Source organism: Pithys albifrons, chromosome 5 (assembly GCF_047495875.1).
Source record: "Pithys albifrons albifrons isolate INPA30051 chromosome 5, PitAlb_v1, whole genome shotgun sequence".
NCBI classification, from domain to species: domain Eukaryota; kingdom Metazoa; phylum Chordata; class Aves; order Passeriformes; family Thamnophilidae; genus Pithys; species Pithys albifrons.
Genome location: NC_092462.1, coordinates 64,198,923 through 64,226,675, shown reverse-complemented (window position 1 = coordinate 64,226,675; position 27,753 = coordinate 64,198,923). Strand labels below are relative to the sequence as shown.

At 43.0% G+C, this 27,753-nt stretch overlaps 1 protein-coding gene across 5 annotated transcripts in view; it reads right to left on the bottom strand.

The window, feature by feature from the left end:
- Window positions 1-25,980, bottom strand: part of SORCS2 (sortilin related VPS10 domain containing receptor 2) — a 553,207-nt gene extending 527,227 nt beyond the window's left edge. For 4 of the 5 annotated variants that reach the window (XM_071556852.1, XM_071556851.1, XM_071556853.1 and 1 more), the window contains exon 1: window positions 25,630-25,685. In XM_071556852.1, the coding sequence (XP_071412953.1) occupies window positions 25,630-25,659 (30 nt within the window). In that variant the 5' untranslated portion in view covers window positions 25,660-25,685. Of the gene's footprint in view, window positions 1-25,629 lie in introns of all 5 variants that reach the window. The other variant, XM_071556850.1, reaches the window with a different exon arrangement.
- Between the last annotated feature and the right edge of the window lie 1,773 nt (window positions 25,981-27,753).

Here is a 27,753-nt window from a genome sequence, read left to right as displayed (position 1 = left end):
CACAGCAACCTGTAGATGCAACAAAAGCTTATCATCCTCCAGTCCAGGACAGATAGGAGTTATTACACAGAGAGCGATAACCACTGGCAACACTAATTATGTAGCCTGAAGCAAAACATATGTGGGATCCCAAACTACTGAAGCATACATTATTAGACAAGTGGAGCCAACGTGCTCTCTGGAACTTTTTCTAAAGATCTGCTGCAGCTCTGAAGGCAAAATAATGAACATCCACTCTGCTTTTCGTGAACTCCCTTTCCACACTGTAGAACTTCAAAACTCTGTTCAAATTTCTGGTTCTTCTGCACTTTGTGTCACATGAACGTATGATGAGAATCTGCCTTTTCCATGAAGTTTTACCTGAATAGATTAAAAGGATCAAAATAAAAATAAAAGGCATATTATCAAGGTCAAGTAAGAGACTAATTTCAGGACTTGTTCAAAAACCTGGCTGTAGTAAAGCCAAAGTGAAATATTGAGCCTGATGGCCACAGTACCACTTTTCCCCATCACAAAACTCTCTCATCTCTAAATATACCCCCACAGTCAACATGACCCCAACACTACCACAGTGCTCATGACTCTCAAGAGAGGTGGTAGACTTAAAATCACAATAGCAACTCCCACGGGCACAATCTCCCCTGTTCTTTGTTTCCAAAGTTTCCCAAGTTATTTTCAGAGTCTTTGTTACATGCTTATAAATTTCACCTTTCTTTCTTCCTACAAGAACACCATAACCTTCAAAAACTTTCTGACTGTACTAAAAAACAGTACAAGCAGTAAAAATGTCAAAACCAGAGCATTCTTTAAAATTCAGGGAAACTACCTAAATGCCAAGAATTTTATGATGTCTTTGGAAGATCCAAGACCTCTCCCTTCTGGCATGCTAAGCCTTCCTACAGCACTCCCTTCAAAAACATTGCCTTTGCACAGCCCCCAGCGAGTGAAGTCTTGGACCCTACCAGTGGTAATTCTCACATTGCAGCTCGAAGTTCTTCTTCATGACACAGGTTCCCCAGGACAGTGTACGCAACTGCTGATAAAGCTTCACTGACCTCTGTAGAAATACATGGGAAATACACAGTTCCATGCATTCAGCTTTTCAGTTTCCTCATGCTTCACGGCAAGCCCTGAACATTCTCCTACCCAAACAGATGCCAACAGCAGTCTATGAAACCTACTCACTTTGCAAAGTAGAGCCTGCAAGACAGAGCATGGAAGAGACATTTTGCTACACATGAACTATACCAGAAACAGTCATCCAATGGGTGTGAACTTACCACAGCATTCCTGTGTGCAGAGCAGATGCTTTTTGCTCACTGGTGTCCCTTGTACCACCATCTCTCGCTGTATCCTTCTGGACAAACTGTCCCACACACAGCTGAATAAACACGTCATATGGTGTGTGAGCCATTGGCTCATGGTTCGAGCACAGAAGGTGACAGTGATTGGGATGACATCGGACTGGAGACCTGTCACTAGTGGAGCTCACAGGGCTCCATCTTAGGCCCTGTGCTCTTTAATATCTTCATAAGTGACTTGGTTGCAGGACTGGAAGGAACACAAAGAAGATTTGCAGATGATACTAAAGTGGAAAAATCTGTTGACTCCTTCAAAGACAGGGAGGCCCTGCAGAGAGACCTTGACAAATCAGAGGGCAAATCACCAACCATATGAAGTTCAACAAGGGAAAGTGCCAGATTCTACACCTGGGATGGGGCAACACTGGATGTTCACACAGACTGGGGAATGAGATGCTGGAAAGCAGTGACATGGAAAGGGACTGAGGGTCCTGGTCAATGGCAAGTTGAATCAGAGTCAGCAGTGCCCTGGATGCCAGGAGGGCCAACCCTGTCCTGGGGGGCATCAGGCACAGCATCGTCAGCCAGGCGAGGGAGGAGATTGTCCTGCTCTGCTCTGCCCTTGGGGGGCCTCACCTGGAATATTGTGTGCAGGCTTGGGTGCCACAATATAAGAAAGATATGAAGCCCTTAGAGAGCAGTGAAGATGGTGAAGGGTCTTGAGGAGAAGCGTGTGAGGAGCAGCTAAGGGCACTTGGCCTGTTCAGCTGGAGAAGAGGAGACTGAGGGGAGACCTCACTGCAGTTACAACTTGCTCATGAGGGGAAGAGGAGGGGCAGGCATTGATCTCTTCTCTCTGGTGACCAGTGACAGGACCCGAGGGAATGGCCTGAAGTTGTGTCAGGGGAGGTTTAGGTTGGATGTTAGAAAAAGGTTCTTCTCCCAGAGGGTGTTTGGGCACTGAACAGGCTCCCCAGGGCAGTGGTCACAGCACCACGCCTGACAGAGTTCAAGAAGTGTTTGGATGACACTCTCAGGCACATGGTGTGACTCTTGGGAATGCTCCTGTGCAAGGCTAAGGGCTGGACTTGATGATCCTTGTGGGTCCCTTCCAACTCAACATATTTTGTGATCCTGTGAGCCAGATAGTTCAGACTTCTGTGATTCTGTGGTTATTCTTCAATAGCCTTTCCCCAACAGTTTCATCACTGTCAGTACCAATGGCTTGGTTATGAGCACCAGCTAAGTTTCTCCTTTGTCCTGTTCAGCAAGCTTTGCACTTCTATGTGTCTGAAAAATCAGTTTCATTCTTGTAGACATAAAGCTCATTAACATCCTGTTATTTTTTTCTTCTGTTCTCTGAATGTCTCTGTAAGAAATTCTGCAGTTTTGAGGGTTTAACCAAAGCTCAGTTTTACTTTAACTCAGTGTCTGGTCTTGGTAACACTTCATTTCATGTTGCTCTCAGAAGATGTTTTGCATTCACCAGCAGAAAAGGAATCGTGTAATTGTCAATGTTATCAAATCACATTTGTCACTTTTTCCTGTAAACACCCAGAAGGAATTTACTTCACTCAATAAATTCCAGATACCTGCCTAGGAAGGCACAGGGACACTTAAAAGCTGTGCAGTAATAATAGTAAAAGTAAGAAGCCTGCCTCTGAACTCCTATGTTTAATGCATTAACATCTGCTGAATATTATTACCTGCTTTACCGTAGCATCTACATGCCCTAGTCTGAGACCAAAATCAAAATTCTGCTAAGGGACATATACAGTGCTGTTTCAGAAGCAGAGATTTCTTAGTGGCCACATGGGAAAAGTGACAGGGAAAAGTAAACATTCAACCAAGGCAACAGAGGTCATTATTTGTAAATATTTCAATGATTTTCTGGGGAGAAAATAAAGGAGAGGTTAACCTACAAAGTATTTCAAGTGAGACATAAATAAGTAAATAAAAATGCACACAGAGCTTCTGCTTTTAATAGAACTTGTTTCTACCAGTTGTATATTTTGCTTATATAAAATCTACCTTTAAATGTCTATAATCCAGAATTGTATTATGAAGCTCATGCAGGTTGAAGAATTAAGGATGCAGAGGGAGATAGAAAGACAATGCCAGCAATGCCAGGAGCATAAATAGAAGAAATAAAGCAAAAAAAGGTTATGGAAGAGCAGGAGACTGCCCAGCAGTGAAAGTGTAGTGAGGCAGAGGCGGGAGGAGGTGTGGGAGGATGTGCTGTGTGCCCATATGCCAGTGTGGAACAACTTCCAGGCAGTGGCCTGCAAAACCCAATGACACTGTGCAAGTCTTTAAATAGATGCACTAAATCAGAGCAGAGTTTGCCTTGTGAAGTAAAAGCCACAGAAATACGAAGATTCATGTTTTTCTAAAAGATTCATGTCCTTATGCATTATCTTAGTCAGCAAGAAAAAATAATTCAATTCATGGAGCTTACCAATAAAATTAACAAAGCTACCTAGAAGACATATGTAGGAAAGGGAATGCAGCAGGATGCAGCCTCTCCCAAAACTTCCTGTTAGTTGCTTCTGCATACAAATGTCACATTTCCTCCCCAGAGCTGGGGTGACAGGTAAGGGAGTGGGCTGGGGGGAGACACCTGCAAAGCATGAAAAGGAAGGACATTGTGGAGAATGACTGCAAAGCTACTCTTACCTAAATCAGTTCATGAATCTGCTTTGCCACAAAGAGCTGTGGTGGCAAAACCAAGTGAAATGCATTGAAAAGCAAGAGGTGTCTGGAGCTGGAGAAAGGTGACTGAAGAATTCAAGAGGTATTTTAACAAAGAACAAGGCAACAGAAGCACAGTAGTAGGTGAGGTGACAATCAACATCATCCTCAGATTCTCTCTGAGATTGTGTAACTCATTTCTGAAAGATCTAGTGGAATTTGGGGTGGCTGGAAAAGGATGGGCATTGAACTTATTTTTATGAAAAGAGGACAAGTCTGGAAAGCACCAATTAGTCAGTGTACCTTCAATTCTCAGAAAAATTGTAGAAGGTATCACTAAATAAACTGTGTGAAAGAAATGAATGAAGTCCAATTTTAAATTGTTAAAAGCAAATACAATCAAAATTATCTAATTGCCTTATACAGCAGAGTAACAGGCCTTAGAGATAAAAGAAAGGCAACAGATACCTCTCTATCAAGTGGGTTTGCAAGAGATCATATCCTTAGTCTGATACTGTTTAACATCCAGGTGAAGTGGCTGTGCTTATGAACTCTGAGGAGGACACCAAGCTGGAACATACAGGCTGAGGGACAGGATGGGAACTCAAAGTGATCTTCACAAATTGCAAAATTACCAATAATGACTGATGGCACTCAGTGAGCATAAATACTGAAGTGCACATAATCAGAACAGGCAAGAGCAAAGTACTCTCAGCAAAAGAAGAGTGTTAATGTATCACAAGACATTAATGTTTCTTGCCTTTTTCGTAGCCACATGGTGCCATAAGGTCGTGGATAAAGATGCTGCAAGACACATGCAACCTGTGAGTCTCAGAAAGGAAACTTCTACCCCAGCCTAAAGACCACAGTTGGAAGAGTGTGTTCATGCCAGAGCATCACAGGACTAATGCTGATTAATTGGAAAGAGCCTGGAAGAATGCAATAAAAATGATAAGCAGTCTAGAAGAGCAGCATCAAGTGAGCAACAAAGAAAGGATGACAAAGCTGAGGTTATTAAATCTAAAGAACGCAAGACATAGGGGAAGCATAATAAAGGCTTTCAGAGATATTAAAGCTTGATGAAAACAGACAGGGAATAAACTTTTCTGCATATCCCTAGTGGATAGGGAAAGAAGTAAACTGAAGCAAAGCAGCTTTAAATCAGACTTTCAATAAAATAGTCTAACTCAGCTGTTCAGGTTCTTCTTATTGCAGTAAATTCTCTACAGTTAATTTCTCCAAAAACTACAGTGAAAGCAGCTGAGAGGGTTTGTACAGGTCTGGAAATACTCTGTGGCTGCTTTAGATAGCACTGCTACCCAGAGAAACAGGTAGCAAACTGCACATTAGGGAATCTGTTTCACAACACACTGATCCAGCAGAGAAGCTACTTCCCAAAGTTCACATTTCCACACTGCTCTGGCCACTTGTTCTCAGACCCCTGTCTGTGTGCCACCCATCTCAGCTGTGCCAGTGCAATGTCTGCAGAGCTGCACCAAGCACCAGTACACGGAAATGAGGCAATTCAAAAACACCCATGGGTTTGGAGGGTTTGTTTCAAGAGGGCTGGAATCTGTGAGAAAGCAAACTCAGCACACTGCAAAGCACCTAAACCCTACAACAGACAGGTGAACCTCAGTCACTCACACAGATGGGGCATGTATACACCATGCTTTACACTCAGCAGTTGCTTACATCCCAAATCTACACAACAAGCTCTCACCACACAAAGATGAACTGGGATTATACACCTACCACAAAGTGCCATGTTCTCCTATGGCTTTGCACCACCGTGCTTCAAGCCTGCTTCATACTCTGGAGAATTTAAATGAGAAAAATAACTGGCACTTCAGTAATGAAAGTGGAACACTATGATGACATATTCTAAAATTAAAATATTAACATAACACTCCCAAGTGAATGGGGGCACTTCCAATTTTGCAGCAAATTTCAAAGCAAGCATCCTTTGAAACTAAACGCATTATGACCATTAGCAATGCTAATGTAATACTCAATAAATAAATACACCTACTTCAAAACATAAATAAAAATCCCTTTCAAAAATAGGAAGACATCAAGACAAATACTGAGGTTTATTAGGGCTGTAGTGAAAAGCAGAAGGTTAGCTAACACTATCTAAATATTTAACCTTTCAGAGCTCATTGCTGGAGGACAATGGCCAATGTTGTACAACATGCGTGTTGTTCCCTCAGGCCTTCCAGATCACTGGTTACAGTGATTACAAGGCAGGTACGTTAAATTCGTTCTCTACATGGCTTAGTAATTGACCCTGAAAGTAACTAAATATGAAGGCACAGTTAATATTAAAGACACACAGATTATGTTGCTAATACAGCTCTAACACGAGGAACAAAGAGCACTGCCCCAAATTACAATGACAGCCACAAGGAAGATTCAGGAATCAAAACAAGGTCCTACTATATTGAGCCATAAGCTGCTCACTTTGCCAGACCACAGATATCCCTCATTATAACTTGAAGATCTTGTGTGGCAATTATTTTAGCCAAAATAAAATTTCTGCAGTGCTTCACTGATTTTCAATTCTTCTTGTCTGGAGAAGAAGTCATATTCCTTCACAAACAGTTTAGATACTAATTATTTCTTTGCTGAGCCCTTCAGTGAAACTCATCTCTGGAAGGGGCCATGTAAAAACACTGCCAATATTTCTGCTGCTCAAAGAGCAACACTCTTCATCTGCTTCACTGATTTTCTACCCAACAGGTACAACACTGAAGTAACGAGCATTATAAAACTTAATACAGTGCCATATATATTTTATGGCTCTGCAGATCCAGATCAGAGAACATCCAGATTGTTTTTACAGAACTAATGCCAGACACATTTCAAATTATGTATGCAATGATTCTAAGAAATTTATAACTCTTACCAAACTAAAATTTAAAAAAACATATAGCTGAGAAAAAGAATCTTAAAAATACCAAACATTTTTTATGGATGGTAAAATTTCTCAGTGATTTCTAAAATAGATGTTATTATGAGAGAAAATAATATATATCAAAATTAAAAGTGGCTGGGTAAGAAGTATTTTTCACTAATGAAAGTATAAGGCATTAAAAATACATGAAAATTAAAAACCATTCATAATTCTATACTGTTTGTACAGTACGGCATTTAAAAAGCGATACCATGTAGGATGGAAAGCCACATGAAAGCCTGGGATAAGGGACTGCAAAATGAGCTTCCCTTATATCAGATTGACATCAGAAAAAAAAACTTCCTGTGTAGATTGCCACTCTTTTCCTTCTGTTTACCTACAGTAACATGATCACACAAATTTTGGAGTATCCAAACACTTCATGATCTTTGATGTTGCCCTTATAACCAAGGAGGCGGAACAAGATTTCCGTGTGTGACATTCAGGTATAGAAAGACTCAAGTTTCCTGCTCGAGGTTGAACAGAAAGCCTCTGGCAGTCCCACAAACCAAAAGTGGTTCTCCTGATGTCCAAGAGATCCAAAAACAACTGGACCCACCTTGTTTGACATTTCTGCAGGAATGCTTCATGTTGCAACCACTGACAGTCCTCTGTAGAGAAATCACAACTCACCTGAAGTCTGCCCTTGACCTGGGACAGAAACCATGGAAACAGAGGCTTATGCTGTTGGCAAAAATGTCTTACTTTAGGAATTTACTCAGGACTAAAACTGGCTGTGGATCAGCTCTGGACCAAATAAATAGTTTGAAAAAAGTATTCAATGTCCAAATATCTTGATTAGAAAGTTGTTCAAAGTTTTTTCAACATGTTCATTTCCATCAAACACTATGATTTTTCTTTGTTCAGTTCTGTTCCTCAGCTGAGAGTTATAGCCTGATGTAACTGCAGAGCATTAGCTCAGTATTGGCCAAGTACAGCAAGAAAACTTTGTAGGAGCACAGTTCTCTGCCGGTAGCAACACAGCTAAAGCTGGCATGAGTGCACAGGCTTCCCTGGCTCCGAGGGAGGAGCTGTCCAGGGACTGCCCATCCTGGACTCACTTAGAAAATTTTACAAGAGAACATACTATATTTTATTTATATCTAACTGTGTTTTCAAAGAGCAGCAGCACAAACTTTAAATCTACAAACTCTACATGCAGAGTAAGTGCCTGAAGCCACCTGCAGATACAGTTCCACATAAAGCACATACACAAACTGGATTCCTATGTGAAAACCAAGCTGAGAACATACAGACCTGGAAAGCACAAACTTCAACAGAACTTTTTCCATATCTAGTGGAAAATTGTTTCATACAAGATCACTCATCTGAAGTCCAGCTCAGAATAGGCACAGAGCTCTTCAGGCCAAGGGGCCAGGACACAGCTGCCAGTGCTGGAACGTGGTGCCTTTCTGGGCCATGTCTCCCAGGATCAGCCTGTGCTGACACCACCCTCGGAATGACTAGGCCTGTCTAGGACCAAATTTCATCACTAAATCCAGAAACATCTTACCTGAAGAGCAAATCTATGATTCAATTATTCTGTGTTTGGACAAATGAATTTTCCATTTCTACACAATAGAAAATCTATTTCCACAGAAAAACCTGCAGCCTTTAGTTCTTGCCAGAATATTCTCTTCATATTTAAGAAAACCAATCCACATTCTCAAAGGCTCTGATTTTAGTGCAAGTTACATGTCTTAATTCTGTTTAAAATATCTTCTGGAAACTGCAGAATATCCTCCAAATGAGTCTCTTACAGCAAGTCTCAGGCACACGTGGGAACTGCCCAGGGACCCACTGCAACACCAAATGCACGCCTGGTTCAGTGGAGTTGTGTTCTCACAGCACAGCCACCCCAACTGAATGTGCCTTGTACATCACGTACAAGCAGCACTGCTGATTATGCTTCACAGTTGCCTCTAACAAGGTTTGAATGAAGGACGGAGCAAATACAAACAAAATTATTTTACTTCCGCTTGCACTTAAATTTTGACAGGCTGGAAACTATTCAAATTCCCCTACTCTTTTGTGGCTAAAATAGGAAAATCCCGTCTGCTACAAATGGAAAATGGTCCAATTAAACACATTTTCTACTGAAAAACTGTCATCTCTGGAGCTGCCTTGTAGCATGATTTGTCAACGAATTTGCCTGCTAAGGAAGCATCATGCATATAATGACTAAAGTTTGTGACATTAGCAAAGACCCTTCAAGAATGAAAAGTGATACAAATTGCTGTAAGCTTTACTTTCTAAACTTTTGATTGTTTCTAAATATGACACAAATAAAATCAATCTAAAATTACTCATTTTTCCAACATCTGTTAAGAACTCTTAAAAGTGTATCCTTAGGGACAATTTGTCACATCACCAAATGATGACATTTTCAACACGACATGCTGACATTATACCGTCGTATCAACAAGTAAATGTCACTATTTGTGACATAAACATTGCTTTGTGACAAGCTTTTTTAGCCTCACTGATACCATAGACAAATATTTGACCATGTAATGCAAATAGAATCAATGACACCTTTGGGACCAAAGCAGAGCAAGTCTGTTCCCTTGTGTAAGCCAAAGTCAGCTTATTTGCTCCTAATTCTATGGTATCAGAAAAGCCACAAGTGCCACATGCTCTGATCCAGTGACACAAACCACCTTCCTCATGTCCGAACTGGAACAGTCTGACACACAAGGAGTTGGGTCATTGCAACAGTCAAGGTAAATGAAGCAGTAGCAGAACTCTACAGTCAACATCTTTAAGCAGTAATAGGGAAGGATGAATCCAAATTAGCCTTCTAATTATTTTCTCTTTAACTCAACTATTTAAGCCATTACCTAAGTTACACAGTATATTGCCCCAAAAACTTTTATTATAGAAGTGACTTGGATTGTTGCACAACTGTTCCTTCACCAAAAAAGGGAGGCAAGAGAACCATGTTTCTTTCCCTGTGTATACATGACAAAGATGGCTACTAAAAACTGTGTGTCATTCCTCAGAATTATTAGCATGCCTGTGACTCAGAAACCACAAAAAATTACAAATAAACTTGGTCCTCTTCTCATTGTTCAGATGAGCCTCTTGCTGTCAGCAATGAGAGATTAATGATCCCTCCTAACACTTTGGGGGCTGAATCTCTTACCTCACACAGCCCAGTGTGGCTGCAGCCCCAGCCCAAGGAGCTGACCCAGTGCCACTGAAGCCTGCTGGCCCCTTTGCAAGGCTCTGGGCCCAGGGAAACCACGTGGAGACTCCCTGCCCTCACAGTGCGGTGACAGCGGGTGCAGCCTGAACTCGGGGACGTGGGACTCCTTTACAGGGAGCCTTCCACTACAGCAAAGTGATGGGGGCTCAGGGCTCCTTTCTCTCTGTGGAACTGATTGCCTGTGCAAGGAGAATGATGCAGAAATCAATTCACTCGTGCCAGCTGATTTCTCTCTATCTGCACTGGTGGAAAGTTGATTGGGTATTCGTTTCCTTCAGCTGATGTGCCTCCCATATGTAAGATGCTGATCCCAGTGAAGCTGAACAAACTAATACAGCAGCTAGAAAGATTAAATTAACCAATCCATAGGAAGGAAGGTAGAGTAAGAGTAAGAGAGTAAGAAGATGAAGCCAAAAAACAACTCTCTGCTCAAGCTAACAGGCTTGGTTTTTCTAGATAAACTCAGTAACACAGAATTGTTTAAGGAAAAAAATGAGGATGAACAGTGAGAAACAACAGTGTGGAATTCAACATTTAAATTATAATTCTGTTTCTTTTACTTTTCCCCATTTTGTAGGCTCCTGCACCTCTTCTTTTCCATTACTGTTAACATGCCACTCTACTATGAGGCAAATCAAAGCCAAGGACCCTTCCATAATGGGTGAAATATGAGTCAATGGAGTGGTGCTGCTTTACTCTAGCTGAGAAATACAGTCATGGCTCAGGTTCCCATGGACTCTGCAGATAGACCACTATAATTGAATGTTTTTATTGTTGTCCTTCAATACAATATTAAAAATGAAAACAGCACTTAGAAATCTTTACTTTAAAATCATGAGCCATTTGTAAATTAGAATGAGTGAGATTTTTCAGTACTTCTTAAAATCTAAGAAACTGGATCATGTCTGTTTAATAAGCCTTTAAATAACCTAAGAAAGAAGGATTGATTTTCATTTCAAAAGAATCACCAATTTTTACCAAACAAAAACCTACCTTAACTATGCCATGCAAACTTGGAACAAACAAGCAGAATTTCTTGTATGTATCAAAACAACTTCATTATACAGCACACCAGAAGATCAGCTGTTTTAAAGTCAAACGTCGAGACATCAAAGGCGTATTTTCATACATGGAAAGGGTGAGACACTTGAATAGTCTCAGGTAAACTTTCATAAATTAAAAATGAGACTCACTTGTTGATAAGAACATATACCATACTGCTTATGCACCAAAAGAATAATGGCTTGGATTTAAAATTAATCCTGGCTCAGATGAGGTTATCCATTTAATGAACATTTATTCAACTTTAAATAACCAAGGAAAACATTCAAGACATTTTGTGTTTTTCCATATGACAGTACCATCATCAACACTTCTAAAAAGATTCTTTAATAAATTCCACATTCACAAAAATACATCTAAAAGCACTTCTGTCATGCATCTTTCTTTACAGAAACAACATTCACTCAAGAGAAATAGTGCCCATTAAACTTCCCAATTTGATGAGAAACTTACAGTAGGAAAAAACACCTAATTAAATTATGTGTTGATAGATATACTTGTTACTTTATATAATTTGTCTGAATTTAAATATTATTTAAATCAATAAGTAAGAAATGGCTTTGAAATTCTAAAATGTAGAAACAGATCCACAAAATTTTAGTCACTCAGAGAACATACCCCAGAATTTGAATTCACTGAGGTTTAAGGAAAGGATGATGTAATCAATAGAAATTCAGCACTAGCAAGTACTTTAATGTTTATAAACAAGGTATGTTCCTTGCACCTTTTACAGTTTTTACAGCTTTTACAGTTACCCCTGAGCCACAAATTGCTGTTGGCCAGAATTCTGTCTGGTGAAGGATCACAAAATATTCATCCCAGTCTGATGCTCTTCCCTCAATATCCACAGGTCTAGCCCAGCACAGACATCCTTATGTTCTTCTCTGAAGTCATTCCCATAAGACACTATCAATTTCATGTTAGATAAAAGCACTCTAAATCTGTTCATCTTCTTTCAGTCCATGAACTGTAGTGACTACACAGGCAGTGCACTTACATCAGAGAAATAAGCTGTGCCAGAAACCCAGACCTTACACTTTTCTGCTTTTAACGCCCATGTTTTCAGGGCTCAGCTAAAGCTGCAGAGTTCAGATATATGAACTGCAAAGTTTCCTTTCTATGGCAGCCTCAGACTCATTTGCTGCCTCTGCTTTCCTCACCTTGCTTTGGTTTCAAAAGGAGCTTAATTCATTTAAGTTCCTGCAGTAAGTAACAGCTTGTAAATATTTCATTTCATTTAAAGGAAAAAGAATTCATTGTCTATCAGCTGTAAAAAGTAATAATGAGACACACTTGGCACAGTGGCATCTCAGAATGACATCACCCCCATATCAGAATGACATGCACTAGTATCTGAACCTAATCCAGACAATAAAATCCACAGTAACAGACATTTCAGAAGTTGTGTTTTGCTCACAATACCTCATTTACACATTAAATCTAACTGAATAGATTATGATTATTTTTCAATTAAACCTGGATGAGCAACAGAGTCATTCCAGTGATAGGTAGTATACAGATTCTTATTAGATGGCATGTGCAGATCACAGAACTGGAAATGGAATTTTGAGTCTTTCATTTGTAATGATGATTATTTTAACTCCCCTGGAAGCTTGACACAGAAGCACTGTATTTCACTTTCTGTCCCTGATCGAAAACTAACCCTGGGTAAGTGTAAGAGATCGCTTTACAGCTTTTGATTTGAGGCATGAGGTGAAATACATTGCTCTGGGCCAGCTTCAATTGAAATGATGATATTCTGGGGACACTTGTCTGTTAAAACATCTGCTATTGCTATCCTCTAGAGCTACAGATACTGCCATGAACACAAGATTTCCTTAATAACGCCACACAGTCTATCCAAGCCTGTAGACAACATGTGACCAAGTGTGAACATCTATTTTCATTGCAATAGCAACTCCCAAACCGGTAACATGTCAGTGTCATTACTAATCGTGTCTTTGAAGATCTTTTTTTCAGATGGAATGGGGAAATGATGATGTTTAAGCCCTCAGGGGTGAGAAAGGTGATTTAATACAGAGAAGGAAATGAAGGGAGAATAACAAAGGAGACACAGAGAAAAGAAAGGAGGGAGGAGGAGCGAGACATACAAAAAAGCAGACAGAAAAGTAACAGAAACAAAGGACAGCTGCAGAAGTTGCCTAAAGGGAAGCAGAGTTTCTCACTGAGTGATAGTGACTGTGACAATCAGGTTCACTTAATAAATACAAGTCTATTTAGTAGCTACAAAAAATAAAAAGCTTGCATATTTAGTGCACACCGCGCACATACAAGAAGCTGTGGATCAAAGACTGTGAACTCTTTATATAATTTCCTGGCAGGCAGTCTGTGCCTAAATGTGAATTTCAGTCCTCTCATCTCAATGGGCTTGACTTCTGAGCTACCGACCCCTGTGAAACATCACGCTGGACTGAGTCCTGCTCCCTCAGGGAGCCTCAACACACTTCACAAAGTACACCAGTGCAATAACCAGACTTGCTGGCAGTTTCTGCAAACAAGATAAAGATTATATCCTTCTGCAGGCTTACATTCCCATCTTCAGCAAGAGTCTCTTCACAGTCAGGAACATTAGAGTCAAGATGTAATCCCTCACAATAATGTGGACGTTGATTCAAACAGGAAGAGGAGGCTCTTCTTTTCATGCAGCTCCAGTGCTCATAAAGCATCTCGTGCCTCAGGAGCACACACAAAGCAGCCTGAACATTCCTGTGTGCTTACAGACTGATCAAGCCAAACCAAGTCCACCTGCTGATGAAGAAATTTGCCTTTCATTCAGTTCTTAAGGTATAGCAGTTCATGCCAGTTTAGGAAGTGGCTTCCCTACAGTTAGCTAAACTACAAAATTTTTGTACTGATAATGTACCACCCACCAACCAGTTCTCAAATGGATTATATATGGTAGCATGATGTCAGTTGCCTCCCTCCTCTCCCTCAAGGTTTTTTAATTCAAGAAATGGAACACAGGGCACAAGGTTCTCACACAAAAAATTTTTTAAAATTTCTCAGGGTTCTTCAGGAGCAATGAGATTATTAAAAGGAATACTGAGGTTCAAAGCCTTCTAAATGTAGTCCACTGTATAAAAACATCTTGTTTAAAGCGGAAGGAAGGAAGGAAGGAAGGAAGGAAGGAAGGAAGGAAGGAAGGAAGGAAGGAAGGAAGGAAGGAAGGAAGGAAGGAAGGAAGGAAGGAAGGAAGGAAGGAAGGAAGGAAGGAAGGAAGGAAGGAAGGAAGGGAGGGAGGGAGGGAGGGAGGGAGGGAGGGAGGGAGGGAGGGAGGGAGGGAGGGAGGGAGGGAGGAAAGGAAAAGAAGATCTTGTTAGTGGCCTTCAGTGCTCTGCAAGTAGCCCTTAAGAGATGCTGCATGAAGATGAACATATGTATTTCATTATGAACTGAAAATGTGTTCAATGAGCTACATCCTACAGTTTTTAAGCAGAGGTGCCTGATTCAGCCTATATGCAAGGAATGTGTTCCTTCTGCATCTTCCTCGGTGGATGGCACATAAAAGAGAGTGAGAAGGAAACTCTGGACTCTTTCATATTTGTTTCTCCTGTCAGGCTGGGAACTTCAAAAAGAACATCATCAGATCTCAGCTGACTCCACCACTATTGGCCTTCCTCATCCAGGGGCAAAGCAAAGCTCAGAGCCAACAGAACCAGCTTCTGAATTCTCTACCCCAAGAACCAGCATAGCCAAGGGCGACCAGGGAGGTCACTCTGTCCTCTGCAGTCTGTCACTGGTGCTCCAGACACAGCTCCCACTCTGAAGCCACCCTACTCCCAACACAGATGTTTTGCATAGTTTCTGTTCAGCTTGTACTTCTCACTCAGAGCAAAGAACATGTTTTAAGACTGCTCTCAAGGCAGCTGAGACCTTTTGACATGCTTGCCATTATGTGGTTGGATAACAGGCAGGGAAACACAGGAAACCACTGATTAAAAGCCAAATAAATTAGCAAAATAAGAAATGACTCTCTAAATCAAAAGCTGCAACTCTGATGACGTCCTAGTGCCTGTGTGGGGGCATCTGAGCCTGGGAGAAAAAACTTTTTCTGCGCTCTAACCACATGAAACACTACAATACTGCAGACTCCAAAGTCCTACGTACAGCAATTAAACTTGTGTGGGTTACAAGCCTAAAATGAAAGAGGCCAGGAGGAATGATGTCCTGTCAGTGCATTTGCAGAGCAGTGTGAGCAGCCAAATCTGGTGTGAACCCTTAGCAGTCTCAACAAGGCCCCACAAAGGGCTCAGAATGACCACAGAGTGATCACTCTCAAAACCAGTTGGGAACTTCGAGATTGAAATTTATGAATACCAACCATGGAGTAGGATACTGGGGTTTCCTTAGTTAAGAATCATCAAGATTAGAGCCTGTAAGTACAAACACACAAATCCATAGCAGATCCTAATAATCTGATTTTGACTTCCTTTCCCACCTCAATGCAGGATGGGTTGAGGTGAGCAAAAGACAATTAGTATTTTTGTGCCATCCAATTGCATGTGCTTAAAGGTATCCAGCATCACCAGCCAGGTCCATGGGCATCTCCAGGCACTGGCTGCCACACATCTCCCTGGAATTCACCTCCTGAGCTCTGTAACAGGCAGATTGTTGGAGCTCTGTATATGTGCACTACATCTCTTGGGTCCCCATTGACATGTGGTGGTAATTGAGAGGCAAAGATCTCTATGCACGCAGAGAGTAATCCCCCTGCTCCTGGCACATGCTGCTTTTGTTTTATTTCTGGTTTTATGCTTCATCTATGGAGTCCCTCAAAAACCATGCCCAAAAGAGAGCTGCGCATACTAAAGGGTTTCACCAGTTCCCTCAGGGTTATACTCTTCTCTTTATGTTAACTGGTGCCTACTTAGGCTGAACACCCAAAACAATACTTAGGAGTGCAGAGGAACTGAGAGAAGTGTATTCTGCTCTCCATAAATGGAAAGATTTATTGAATACTGCTGCAGGTTTAGATGCCTTAAACTCACTGTATCTTTCTGCTAGCTAACACAGGAGAAACATCTGATTGTACTTAAACCCTTGAGGATTTTATGGTAACCTACTATCCCCTGATACAACCATGTTTTTAAGGAAGAAACAACTATTTCCTCAAAGTTAGTCACATTTACCAATGTGAAACACTGTGAAACAGCCCCTAAAGCTCCAAGAGTGATTCCAGCATATTCCTCTCAGTCTCCAGCTCCATCCCCTTGGACATCTGTCTTGAAGTGCCAATTACTGGTTGAGGGAAGCATGGGAATGCATATCCATAAATACCTGAAAAAAGCAACGTTTCTCTTTCGCAGCTCAGTTAGGGAGGCCAGGCTATGCACTGCTAAAGTTTGCAGGTGGAACAGCTCAGTTCTCAGTCCTCATCATTTATATTGGTATTACAGAGCACATAAGTGCCACCAACTCAGAGCAGAACCCAGTACACATGCGGGGGGAAGACTGCTCTTTCCCTGTGTCACGTTCAGTCTGAGGACCAGGGGAGATGCCGTAACAGTGATAAAGATTATGTTTTCACAGAGTGTAGCTTGCTATCTGCCAGAACTGAACACACTGGCCAGTGAATACATGTCCACTGCTCTGCAGGAGTGAGGACACTTCACAGGCGCTGTTGCTTGCACGTACACTTGTGACACTTTGTGCAGCTTTACTGTGCCCTTGGTGAGCTTACAAACACCCCAAAACAGTGCATAAAGCCAATGGGGAAAAAAGCATTAAATACATCTATTTAATCTACTGGAACAAACTTTTAATCAAATTACTGCACAGAAACCACAAAAATCAGGGGTTTTGGTAATGACCAAATTATTATGGTGTTTTCGTGACTTACCATTAAAAAAAGAACTATTTACTGTTTGTGGTTTTCTTTTTAGAAAACACAGATAATCATGAAGACATTAGAGAGATTAGAGGGATGCCAGAAATGAACAATCATCTCTGTGTGTAAGTACATTTCTAAAAATGTGCCAGTCAGATACAGAAGAGGCAGGTACTATTATATGTAGGTACTGTCCTAACCAACTGGAGCAATTAAAGAGCTAGCAAAAGTGAGCTATAAAAGAAAATTTATAAGGTCAAAATAAATGTTATTCAGAGAAATAATTATTAGTCTACAAGATCTACAAGAGTAGGAATGGAACAAACACTAAGAAGCACAGTTATTTCATACTGCTAAACAAAGGCAGGAAATAATACATTAAATACAGGTTAAGTTTCACTGATACCAGTTTTAGTCACATAATCTTAAGTCTGTTCAATGATCTTGAAGTGCCAGAGTCTAGGCATTTAAATTAAACTGGACCACATTTTAAAAGGAGCCCTGATCAAAACAAACATCAGAACAAGCAGAGAAGTTTGCATGATGTGTGAGAGCCTGCTCTTCTCTGATTCCCAGGCTGTACTGTGAAACAGTCAAAGGAACAAAGGAACCATAGATGTGATTTTCTGTGGTCCTGCCTCTTTTAGGTGTGATAACCATTACTTTAATATCAAAGTTCACAGCTTATTTATAGCAATAGCCACCCTAATGGATAAAAAAGTACGGTTATTTCCCCCTTGCATGTCGGAAACTGCAAAATCACCTGTGTAAGGCAAGTGGTATTTCAGAGGACACTGGTGAAGCAACTGGCAAGGTTCTTCAGCTCTCCTACTCAGCTTCACTTTAATCCAGCAGCTGTTCATTTGGAACCCTACACTCCGTCTCTGGCCAAGCCTCACATTTCCCCAAGGCATCACCACTGTGAGCACAACTCTGCCTCAGAGCTCGCAGACATGGTGACGAGGCTGCACGGAGCAGCATCACCAGCTCTGTCAAGGACGGCACCCATGCTCAGTCCTGCGAGAGAGCAGCACTTCACATCTCTCCTCTTCCACCACTGCCTCACCCAGGGCTGACGGAATCCAGTGGGATCCATAAGCATGGCGTTTCTCCACTCATCTTACCAAAGGCAGCAAGTCCAGCAGAGGTGCCAGCACACACCTACAGCACTGAGCATTTCACAGCACACAGCGGCAACTCCCTTGGAAGCACCTTTGAAGCTCCTCACAGGAGGTGACACTGCCCTCCTCACCCATCCACAACAGCTCTGGGGCTACAGTGCTCTCCCAGCACAAGGGTCTAATTCCCACTTCTGAATCAAGAGTTCAAATACAAATCTTCTGCCAGAGCAGAAACTCAGAACCCTCAGTGCTGAAACCACTTCACTTTTTCTTGGTGTAATTGCAGATCTACTGATTTTGGAGAAAAGGGAAAGAGACATAAAAACACAAACATACCTGTATATATTTTCACACAGAGTAGGCAAGTTTCTAAGCATCTGATTAACTCTCACCTCAGAGGGGAACTTTCAGGCTCTGGCAGCTCTACTCGTTATGTATGAATATTCTAATCATTAGGAAAGTATGCTTAAAACACCAGCTGGAGCAGCCCATGGACTGCAGTGTAAAACTGTATGAAACCTCTATCAAGGTACATCCTTTAAGCAAACAATTCTGTTTCTCGGGGATGTATGTAGGTAACACAGTCATAAAAGCTTTAGAGCTGTAACTGCATTTTTGCACTGGGGTTGTGCAATACCCACACAATGGAGTCTTAGTCTGTAAGTGAAATTCCAACAGCAATGTCACAGTAAGGAGGCACCAACAACCTCCACATATTTGGACCTATGTCCAAAAAATCCTGTTTCATCACAGTTAGTAAAGTAGGCCCCTCTCCAATAAGCTGAGAAAGACGACACCTGTTTCAGAAATCAGCTCATCCAAGCTTTCCCAAGAAAGGATGCTAAGATTGTCAGGGATCAAACCAGGGACCATCCACATCTCCCCACTTCTGCAACAGTCCAAGCTGAGGCTTAATGGCTGAATCACAGAATCACAGAATGGTCTGGGTTGGAAGGGACCTTAAAGATCAGTTAGTTCCAATCCCCCACCATGGGCAGGGACCACGTTGCCCAAAGCTCCATCCAGCCTGGCCTTGAACACTTCCACAGATGGAGCATCCACAGTTTCTCTGGGCATCTTGTGCCAGTGTCTCACCACTGGTAATTCTCTTGCAGTGGTGAATTCCTCGTATCTTATAATGAAGTAAGGCACAGCAAAGGATCCCATCCATTCTTTCTTTCAAAGTGCTTTTGTCATTGGTGATTTGTTAGAGTTTTAAATCATTATTACTGGGGCAGGGAGTTGGGGATGGGAATGTTTGACAAAGAATGTGAGTCTCTGAGAATAAAAATGCTGAAGGAGTGTTGCAAACCATCAAGTTTCATCCTGAGCTACAGTGACCAGACATATACTGCAAACTACTTTCACCCTATACTTTCTCCTTTTGCTTACATGAAATTGTGTTTTTAGGAACTAGAAGAACTCCATTTGCATTGTAGTGCAGATTCTTTCTTCTTTATGTGAGCAACCTTTGGTCTTAACTGACAGGACCATAAAATATTATATTTGGACAGGCAAAGGGCTTGGCATGAAAGCTTCTGTAATCTGGGCAGTTCTGTGTTTTAAATTCATAAAGTGGTACATACCTTACAGAGCTCCCCATTTCAGCAGAACAATTACTGTTTTTCCGAAAAGCTCATGATTTTCTCCTTCTGTTCTTTCTAAAAGAATCTACTAGTGTATTGAATTTTAATAAAATCAAAAGGGAATTCCTCATGTCTTTCTGCAAAGATCTGTATCAGTAGATTCCAAGGCCATGAAGCTTGGGAAGAATGCATTATGTTCCCACTGTGATACATGAGCTGCCATCCACAGCCTAAACACACACCATAATGATTGTTATTAAGTCACTATTGGGTTATCATGCACGTGTAATAAATACATCAGCAGTATCAGAGGGAGAATTTCAATCTAGTGACTCTCTTTAGTGTTCATTGCTAAATTTCCCTCCTACATTTAAGCTGAGCTTCTCCCAAAGCTGGCACAGTAGTATTGCTGGTAGTTCACTCCTAAGCAAACCAAGTAACACCAGTTAAACCAGCAAACCAGGTAAAACCAGGTATGGCTGCAGGTGTGGAGGGCTGTGCGTGGAGAAGGACTCTGAAGCATGTGTGAAACACACATTTACTAATTAACGTATGTATCAATTTTAAGTGTCCACTTAGGGGATGAGAAAAGGTGCTCTCTCCTTTAACAGCTGGAATTTGTTGAAATGAGGAAAAAGCTCAGCAGGCAGTGACATGACTAGCAAGCTGTAGGGCTGGTAGAGAGGGAAAACAGAGGCTGGTAGAAGAAAATAAATGAAGTCATAAACTTTGCACCATGAAAAAAAAAAAGAGAAAAAGAAACATTAAACTCCTGGGTTACTTCAGTCAGATTAATATCATTCTGCATTCCATGTGGGACTCTGCTGTTCCATTCAAATATGATTATTGGGTTTGGTTTCTGTTTGTTTTTGTAATCACACTATCATCTCAAAGAATTTTTAGAAAAACACTCCCTATGGGAAATCTGCCTTTCACTTTGCAATATATGTGCCATTTATCAAAGGTCTGAGCCGTCAGAATTTTTGACCTCATGCTCCCTTTATTTTCATAAAATGTAGTCTGGCTACTCTGCAGAAACAGCACCAAAACCTTACCACAAATGGACTTTTGCCCAGTTTGGATAGATAATTACATTTACTGTTACAGGTACTGCTACAGTAATATTGAAGTAAATGCTTTCTATAGATTCTTTCAGCACAATTTATTGCAAACTGAACAAAAACACAATACCAATTAAAAAAAATATCTACTAGAAGAATACATTTAGTGATCGCTGGGCTCTACAAATAATGAAACTATCACACAGAGTAATAGTTTTTAAATTTAAGAAAGTATGTGTATATCAAATACAGAAAAGTCTGGATCAGTTAAAGATTTTGTGTGTGGCAATTTCTATAGATATGCAATAAACCTTCCTTTCCAGTAGGGTGCTGCTAAATATTTAAGTTTGGAAAAAACTGTGTGTATATTTATGTTTATTTTACATAACAAAGACCTACATGTTTATCAGGGATCATGACATCAACCTACTGAGCAAATAAGCACCTGCCTGGACTTAATATTTTGAAAACAAACAAAAAGGGAAAAACTGGGACCATGAAAGTGCAGACTTGGAAGTACTTGCCAAAGCCCTGGTCCCAACACCTTAGCAGTCTGCACACAGCATGAAGAGCTGCCCATGAATCAAAATCAATTGTGAATGAGTCTAATTCTCCCCATATTTCCGCTTTGGCTTTGCGGGGTTTGGTTTGGTTTGGTTTTTTGGTTTAGTTTGGTTTGGGGGGGTTGGATTTTTTTGTTATTGGGGGTTTTTTGGATCAGCAGGCATGAATGCAGAATGGGAATTCTCCAGAAAGCTCAAAAAGAACATAGTTTTGCATAGAAAGTTGTTTGTTGCACAAAAAAGCTCCTAGGATGACTATAAGGTCTCTTTTACAGAAAAGCAAGGTTATTAAAAGCTGCCATGAACTGATTATTTTTCCCCAAATCAGAAAGGGTTGCATGTTTTTAGTAAATCTGAGAACATACATCTTGTGCTTAACACAGAAAGAGCCATTCTTTTAGCACTTTACCTGTATATATTCCAATGCACACCCCCATGTTATTTATCAGTTGCACAGATGTCAATCATTAGCCCTTCCCACAGTAAATGGTGAGCTGCACCACCCACCTATCATGTCTTCAGTTTATGATATTTTTAAGACTGGAAAGGAAATGAGTTCCACTTGCATGAGCTTTTGTGTGAAAGTAAGAGTGCACAACAGATTTCTGTGGGCAGAGGGCACAGAGAGCAGAAATACTAATTGCTAGAATTCACTAACCAGATACACCCTTGCAGTTACAAGTACTGGCTTTGTAAGTCTTGCCTCACTAGTGATGGTTTTGACTATACTGCCAAGAGAGGTCGGGGACAGACTTCTCATTCACAGAATCTATAAATAATTATTAGAGTACAAAATAAAGTAATGAGGACGCAAAACGGGAAGCAATTTGCATACCTCCCTGTTCAGCTCTCTCTTGACAAGGCAAGGAAGTGTACCATGATCTTCCCAGTGACTGAAGCTCACTTCCCAATCACTGCAACGACATCCTCTGCTGCGTTATCAAAGCCACCATTTCTCTAACTCACAAAACTAACAGCATTACTTGAGGATAATAAAGTACACATCAGACTTCTACAGTACAGAAAAGAAGGGGGAGGAGACAGGACCAATTTAATTTACAGCCTCCCTACTTTCTTTCAAGACATCTCACGCAAACAAAAATTTCATGCTTCTATTATTGCAGCATAGGAGGATTTACACCATGTAAATTATTTTTTTAAAGCTCCATATGCACATCAGCCTGACCAAAGCCCCTTTCAAATTTACTTATTTGCCCTTGATCCACACATGAGTCCTCCATGGTAGCACTTTCAATGAACTATTCATGCAGGTGAACATCCCTCAGAGAAGCAGCTGTCCTCTCTGCTTTTATGGTTATTTGTCTCTTCATCACAGAGCTCAAATGAATAATCCTACCGCATATTTCTTCTTCATTTATTTTACTAGGTGAGGTGTTTAAGAGGATATATGGTCATCTGGAGCTCATCACTGTCAAATTTTCAGCCATGCAGCTGTAAAGAGTAAAGGAACTAGTTTAGCTCCTTGGTTTACAAAGTGCTGAGTACCTCCAATGAGGTGCCAAACGTGTGCGGTGACACTCTCAGATTGCTGAGAGCCTCCTGAGGTTCGCAGGGCCTGATCCAAAGCCCCGCTGTTAGGAATGACAGCCCTGCCCTTGACTGCAATGCGCCTGGGACAGAACAGCACTTCATGGCTGTGCTTCCACGGCAAGGAAAGACTTGCCATAGATTTAGGAACACAGGATAAGGTGCCAGGTTTGAGAAGCACTGGAACTTGGGCATTCCTACCTCCAAACACTTAACCCAGAGTAATACAAACACAAATATACATATCTACTTAAACAAATAGACATTCAAGACTACCTCAAATAGGTTTGGGATCAGGTGCTTATTTTCAGTGGGTTTAATCTCACAAACAAACATGCCAAAAAATTCTCTCCAAACCCTTTAAGTCCATCATGCTTCCTTTGGGCTTCATGCATTTTTTTCGCTTCTTAAAAAAAAAGGAACAAGAAAAGGTGAAAAAAATGCTGACAGTCCTTCCATAAAAGACTGGCTGCTTTCATCTGGGTGGCTGCTTTCATCTGGGTTAAGGCAGCAAAGTCTTTCCTTACCAGGTCACTTGTTCAAATGCAGTCCCACTTGACAGTAATCACTTGATGGCAGGCAGAGGAAGCAACATACTTTCTAAGTAACTCTGCAAAACTATTTTTTTTGTTGAATATATAAATGCTGTAGAGAATGCCTGCAGGCATTCATGGTGAGCACGTCATCCTGCAATACTGATTAGCAAAGAGCAACTAAGTAAACAAAAAAAGAACTAAGTTGCAGCAAAGACTGTAACCACTTTCATTTATTCTGACAGTTGCCATTTATCTTTGCTTTTGAAGAGACTACGTGGTAGTATTCTAGTAAGTGAGCTGTAGCATACTGTGAAAAAATAATAACATTTTAGCAATACGAGCTCTCGCTGCAGCATCTGTTATTAAATCTTTGCAGAGGCGAGGAGAGACTGCTAGTCATAACTGTGGATTAGCAAGGTTCTACTATATTCGTTTTAGAGTGCAGAGCGCTTTGCATGAAAGCTGTTACTTGCCTTTTATGTCAAAAAATGAACTTATGCCAACTTTTTAATACTGAATTCTTCAAGGAAGTAGTTCTAACAGCCTGCAAGCACCATCCACAAAAAACGGCAGCAGTCTAACAGCAGAGAAATGGAGGAAGGGCAGAATCAGAATAGCTGATGCTGCTGATTTGCAACACTTTCTTTCCACAGAAAATGACCATCATCTTGCACTTCCTTCCTGAGAATCAAAAACTGCCTTTGAAAGTGTCAAGCTTTGTGATGCTGACTTCAACTCTGACACCTGATTATACAAGAGCGTTAACATAAGCGCTCAGCATGCTCCAGGGAATCACTGCATCCTCATCAGTGGAGCCTTAGCAGCTCTACATCCTGGCTGACAGGCAAAAAACAGGACTTGAAGTCCTAGAGAAAGGATGATAATTCACATACTTATGTGAAGTACAACACACACACTCTGAATGGAGACAAGTTTAAGTAAACTTTCTGTTAAATTCACAAAGTTCAAGCAGAGTCGGAGCTTAGCTGAACTGTAGCAAAAAACACTCAGGAGCTTTACAGAACACCAAAAGCCTTCAGGACAAAGTTGGTTTTGAGCCTTCATAACGATATTTTCCTGACTATGAAGTTAGAGAGACAGTACAAGGTGCTGTGTAAAACTTACCCACGATGCCCACTGTTATGATATAATGTTTTGATGAAGGATAAATTAGAAGCAGCAAATCCCTGAAACCACCCGTGCGAATACACAACCATTAATGGATCAATATATGGAGAAATGAAGACGGGTTGAAATTGAAAATGAGTTTAAAAAATACTAGGGGCGCTCACCATGACTGTTGCGGTCTAAAGTAGTTAAGTAATAAAGGAAAAACATGCGGGTTTAACTGTGAAAAGTTGTTAACACTGACGCTCTAATGCAATATCACTGCTCTCATCGCAGGATTTTTATCCATCGATGTGGCTGTAAAAGTCCCCTCGGAGAGCTGCTGCTATTCCAGAGCTTTGCGGGATGCCCCTACGCCCCCGCAGCGCCCGGCGGGGCCGTCCCGCTCCCCCGCTCCTGCCGCTCACATCCACCTCAAGCCCGGAGCTGCGTTTTATTTCATTTTCGGTTTGCTTCGGGTTTTTCTTTTCCCGGCGCTTGCGGAGACAGAGCGCGGCGCGGGGGAGATTACATGGGGATGACTGAAAGACGGTGAATCGATTAAGCCTGGACAATTTAATGTGGGATTACACGCGGGGCTGGAGAAGATAATCCCCACGCCGCAGTTCGTCCCCGCCTCTCCTTTACCCAGAGACCCTGGCACAGACCCGGGGACACTGAGACCGCACACGGACACCGCTTCGCCGCTCCGGGGCCAAGCCACCCTCCTCCTCCTTCTCCTCCTCCTTCTCTTCGCAGCGCGGCGCACACCGCGCACCCGGCCCCTCTGCAAGATGCGCGCTCGCAAACTTTCCAAACTTCTGGGGAAGTGGCGGGGGGTGCGCGGGGCCGGCCCGACCACGGCGGCACCTCACGGGCGCAGCCCTCGAGCGCTGCTCCTGCCCCGGGCCGGGCGGTGGGCGGCAGGAGCAGGGCGCTGCGGGCGCACCGCGCCCGGGGCCGCGCCCCGCAAGTTGGGGGAGCAAAGCAACGGCAAGGGCGGGGACCCCACAACCCGCCCGCACTGCCCCTCGCACTCACGCTGCTGTTCTCGCCCGTCCAGTGCACCATCGCCTGGTTGTGAGACGCGTCCCCTTTCAGCACGAAGGAGGTGCTGATGAGGGAGACCTGCTCCCGGCCGGCCGCCGAGGATGCTCTCCGGGAGCGGCCGCTCTCCGCCGCCGCCCCGGGGCCGCGCCGCGGCTCGGGCGGGCTGCGCGCCCCGCGGGTCAGGGCTGCGGGGCGCGGGTGGCCGCAGGGCTCCGCGCAGCGCGGCGCGGCGAAGGCGCCCAGCAGCGGCGGCAGCAGCAGCGGCAGCAGCAGCAGCGGCGGCAGCCGCGCAGCCCCGCGCGGAGCGGCAGCGGCGGACACGCGTGGCCCGCCGTGCGCCATGGTGGCTCTCCGGCGTGGTAGTGACAGGCGGGGAGGTGGCGGGGAGGGAGGGAGACACCGCGGCGGAGGGCGGGGGCGGGGGAGGGCTGTAATCGGAGCGGGGCTCAGCGGCAGCGCCGTGCGCGGGGCTGCGCGCCCAGCCGGGGCGGCGCCGCCATCTGCTGGTCCGCGCCGAAACGCCGGGAGGGCTCCGGCACACACGGACACCGACACGGTCACCGACATCGGCACCGACACCGGCATCGCACCCCGCGGGAGCCACGGCGGGGACGGGGCTCTCGGCGGCGGCGGAACCCGCCGCTTGCGAAGTTCCGCGTAGAGCTCCAGGTTTCCGAGAGCGCCCGAAAGAAACTCACGCAGCCCCTCGGGGCGGGTGCGCTGCAGGGCGAGAGGCGCTGGAGGCGAGTACGCCCCGCTGCCCCTTTGGACGCGGGGGATGACCCTGGCTTGGCCGTCAGTCCCAGGAGGCTGCACTGAAAAAGGTTGGAAGGGGTCTGTGTCAGCAGCGGGGATCCGAGAAACAAGTGAAGCAGGTGCAAAAATATGATTCTTGCGATTTAGACAAGAAGCGCTTCCATGGGAAAAGGGACCCCTTGTCCCTTGTCCGTTCTTCTGCCCCTCAGCCCCTGGGAGGTACCAGGCTCCTCACCTGTATTGTCCGAAGCCAGTTGCTAATCCAGTGTTTCCCACTTTGGGGACGTGTGGCTTGTAACTTGGGACTGATCCATGGCAGCATCAGGAAATGCTCACGGCAGTGTTGTCACGGCCAGGAGCGGCAATGACTGGGCTGTGCAGTGCAGCGTAACTCAAAACTGACAGGTGAAGCAGTGGAAGAAGATTTAGGCATCACAGATTGGGTGCTGTTCCTGCTTCACCGCAGCATGCTGTGTAACTGTCCCTAAACTGGGACCTGTGAAACAGTTTGCCTCACGTGCTGTGAAGAAGGCATAAATTAGCATCCCAGGATAACTGAGGTGGGTGGGGGCCTCTGCAGGACTCCTGGTCTGCCCTGCTGCATAGGCCAAGGCCAGCTCTGAAGGTGAATCTAACTTCACGGTAAGATAAGGTTGCTCAGTCATAAGTATCAGAAAACAAGTTTGAAAGAGCATTGAGGAAGGCACTGACTTCAGGTACAGGCACTGAACAGAAGAGATCCAGGCTGAGTAAACCCAAGGTGAGTAAAGTTAATAAACCAGCTTTAGTTGTAATCTGCCTTTACCCTAATGGCCTAGAAAATTAGGATTACAAAGGCTTTTCTAGGAAGATTAATAGAAAAAATAGTATCTACTGGTTTAACTGTACCCCTTACAGGCCTGGGATGACTACCACAATGACCTAAAGTGACCTGGTCATCCCAAATTCATGTAAAAATTACTTTCAGCAAGTTATATGATTATGAATTAGCCATACTACTTCAGTGCTATGAAATCTATGGTAACCTCTACCATTACTATTGTATTGGCTCACACTAGAAGACAGTTTCAAATTCTCCACTTCAAAAGAAATACAGAATAAAAGTTTAAATATTTTTTTTTTAAAATCCCATGTGCTCCCAATGAAGTCCTCTTTCAGAGTTCCAAGCACAGCCCCACGGTCTCAAAATAGCCTCTGTGCAGCCTTCACCCTTGTTTCTCCAGAGCAGAGTCTGAACTAAAAGAAGAAACTGCCCCTTCTCTGGGCATCTCCAGCTGACAGTTTTTGAGATTCTGCCCCAAATACTCTGCCAGCAGGAGCTCTGGTGTGCAGCACCATCTGGCCCCGATCACCAGAAGC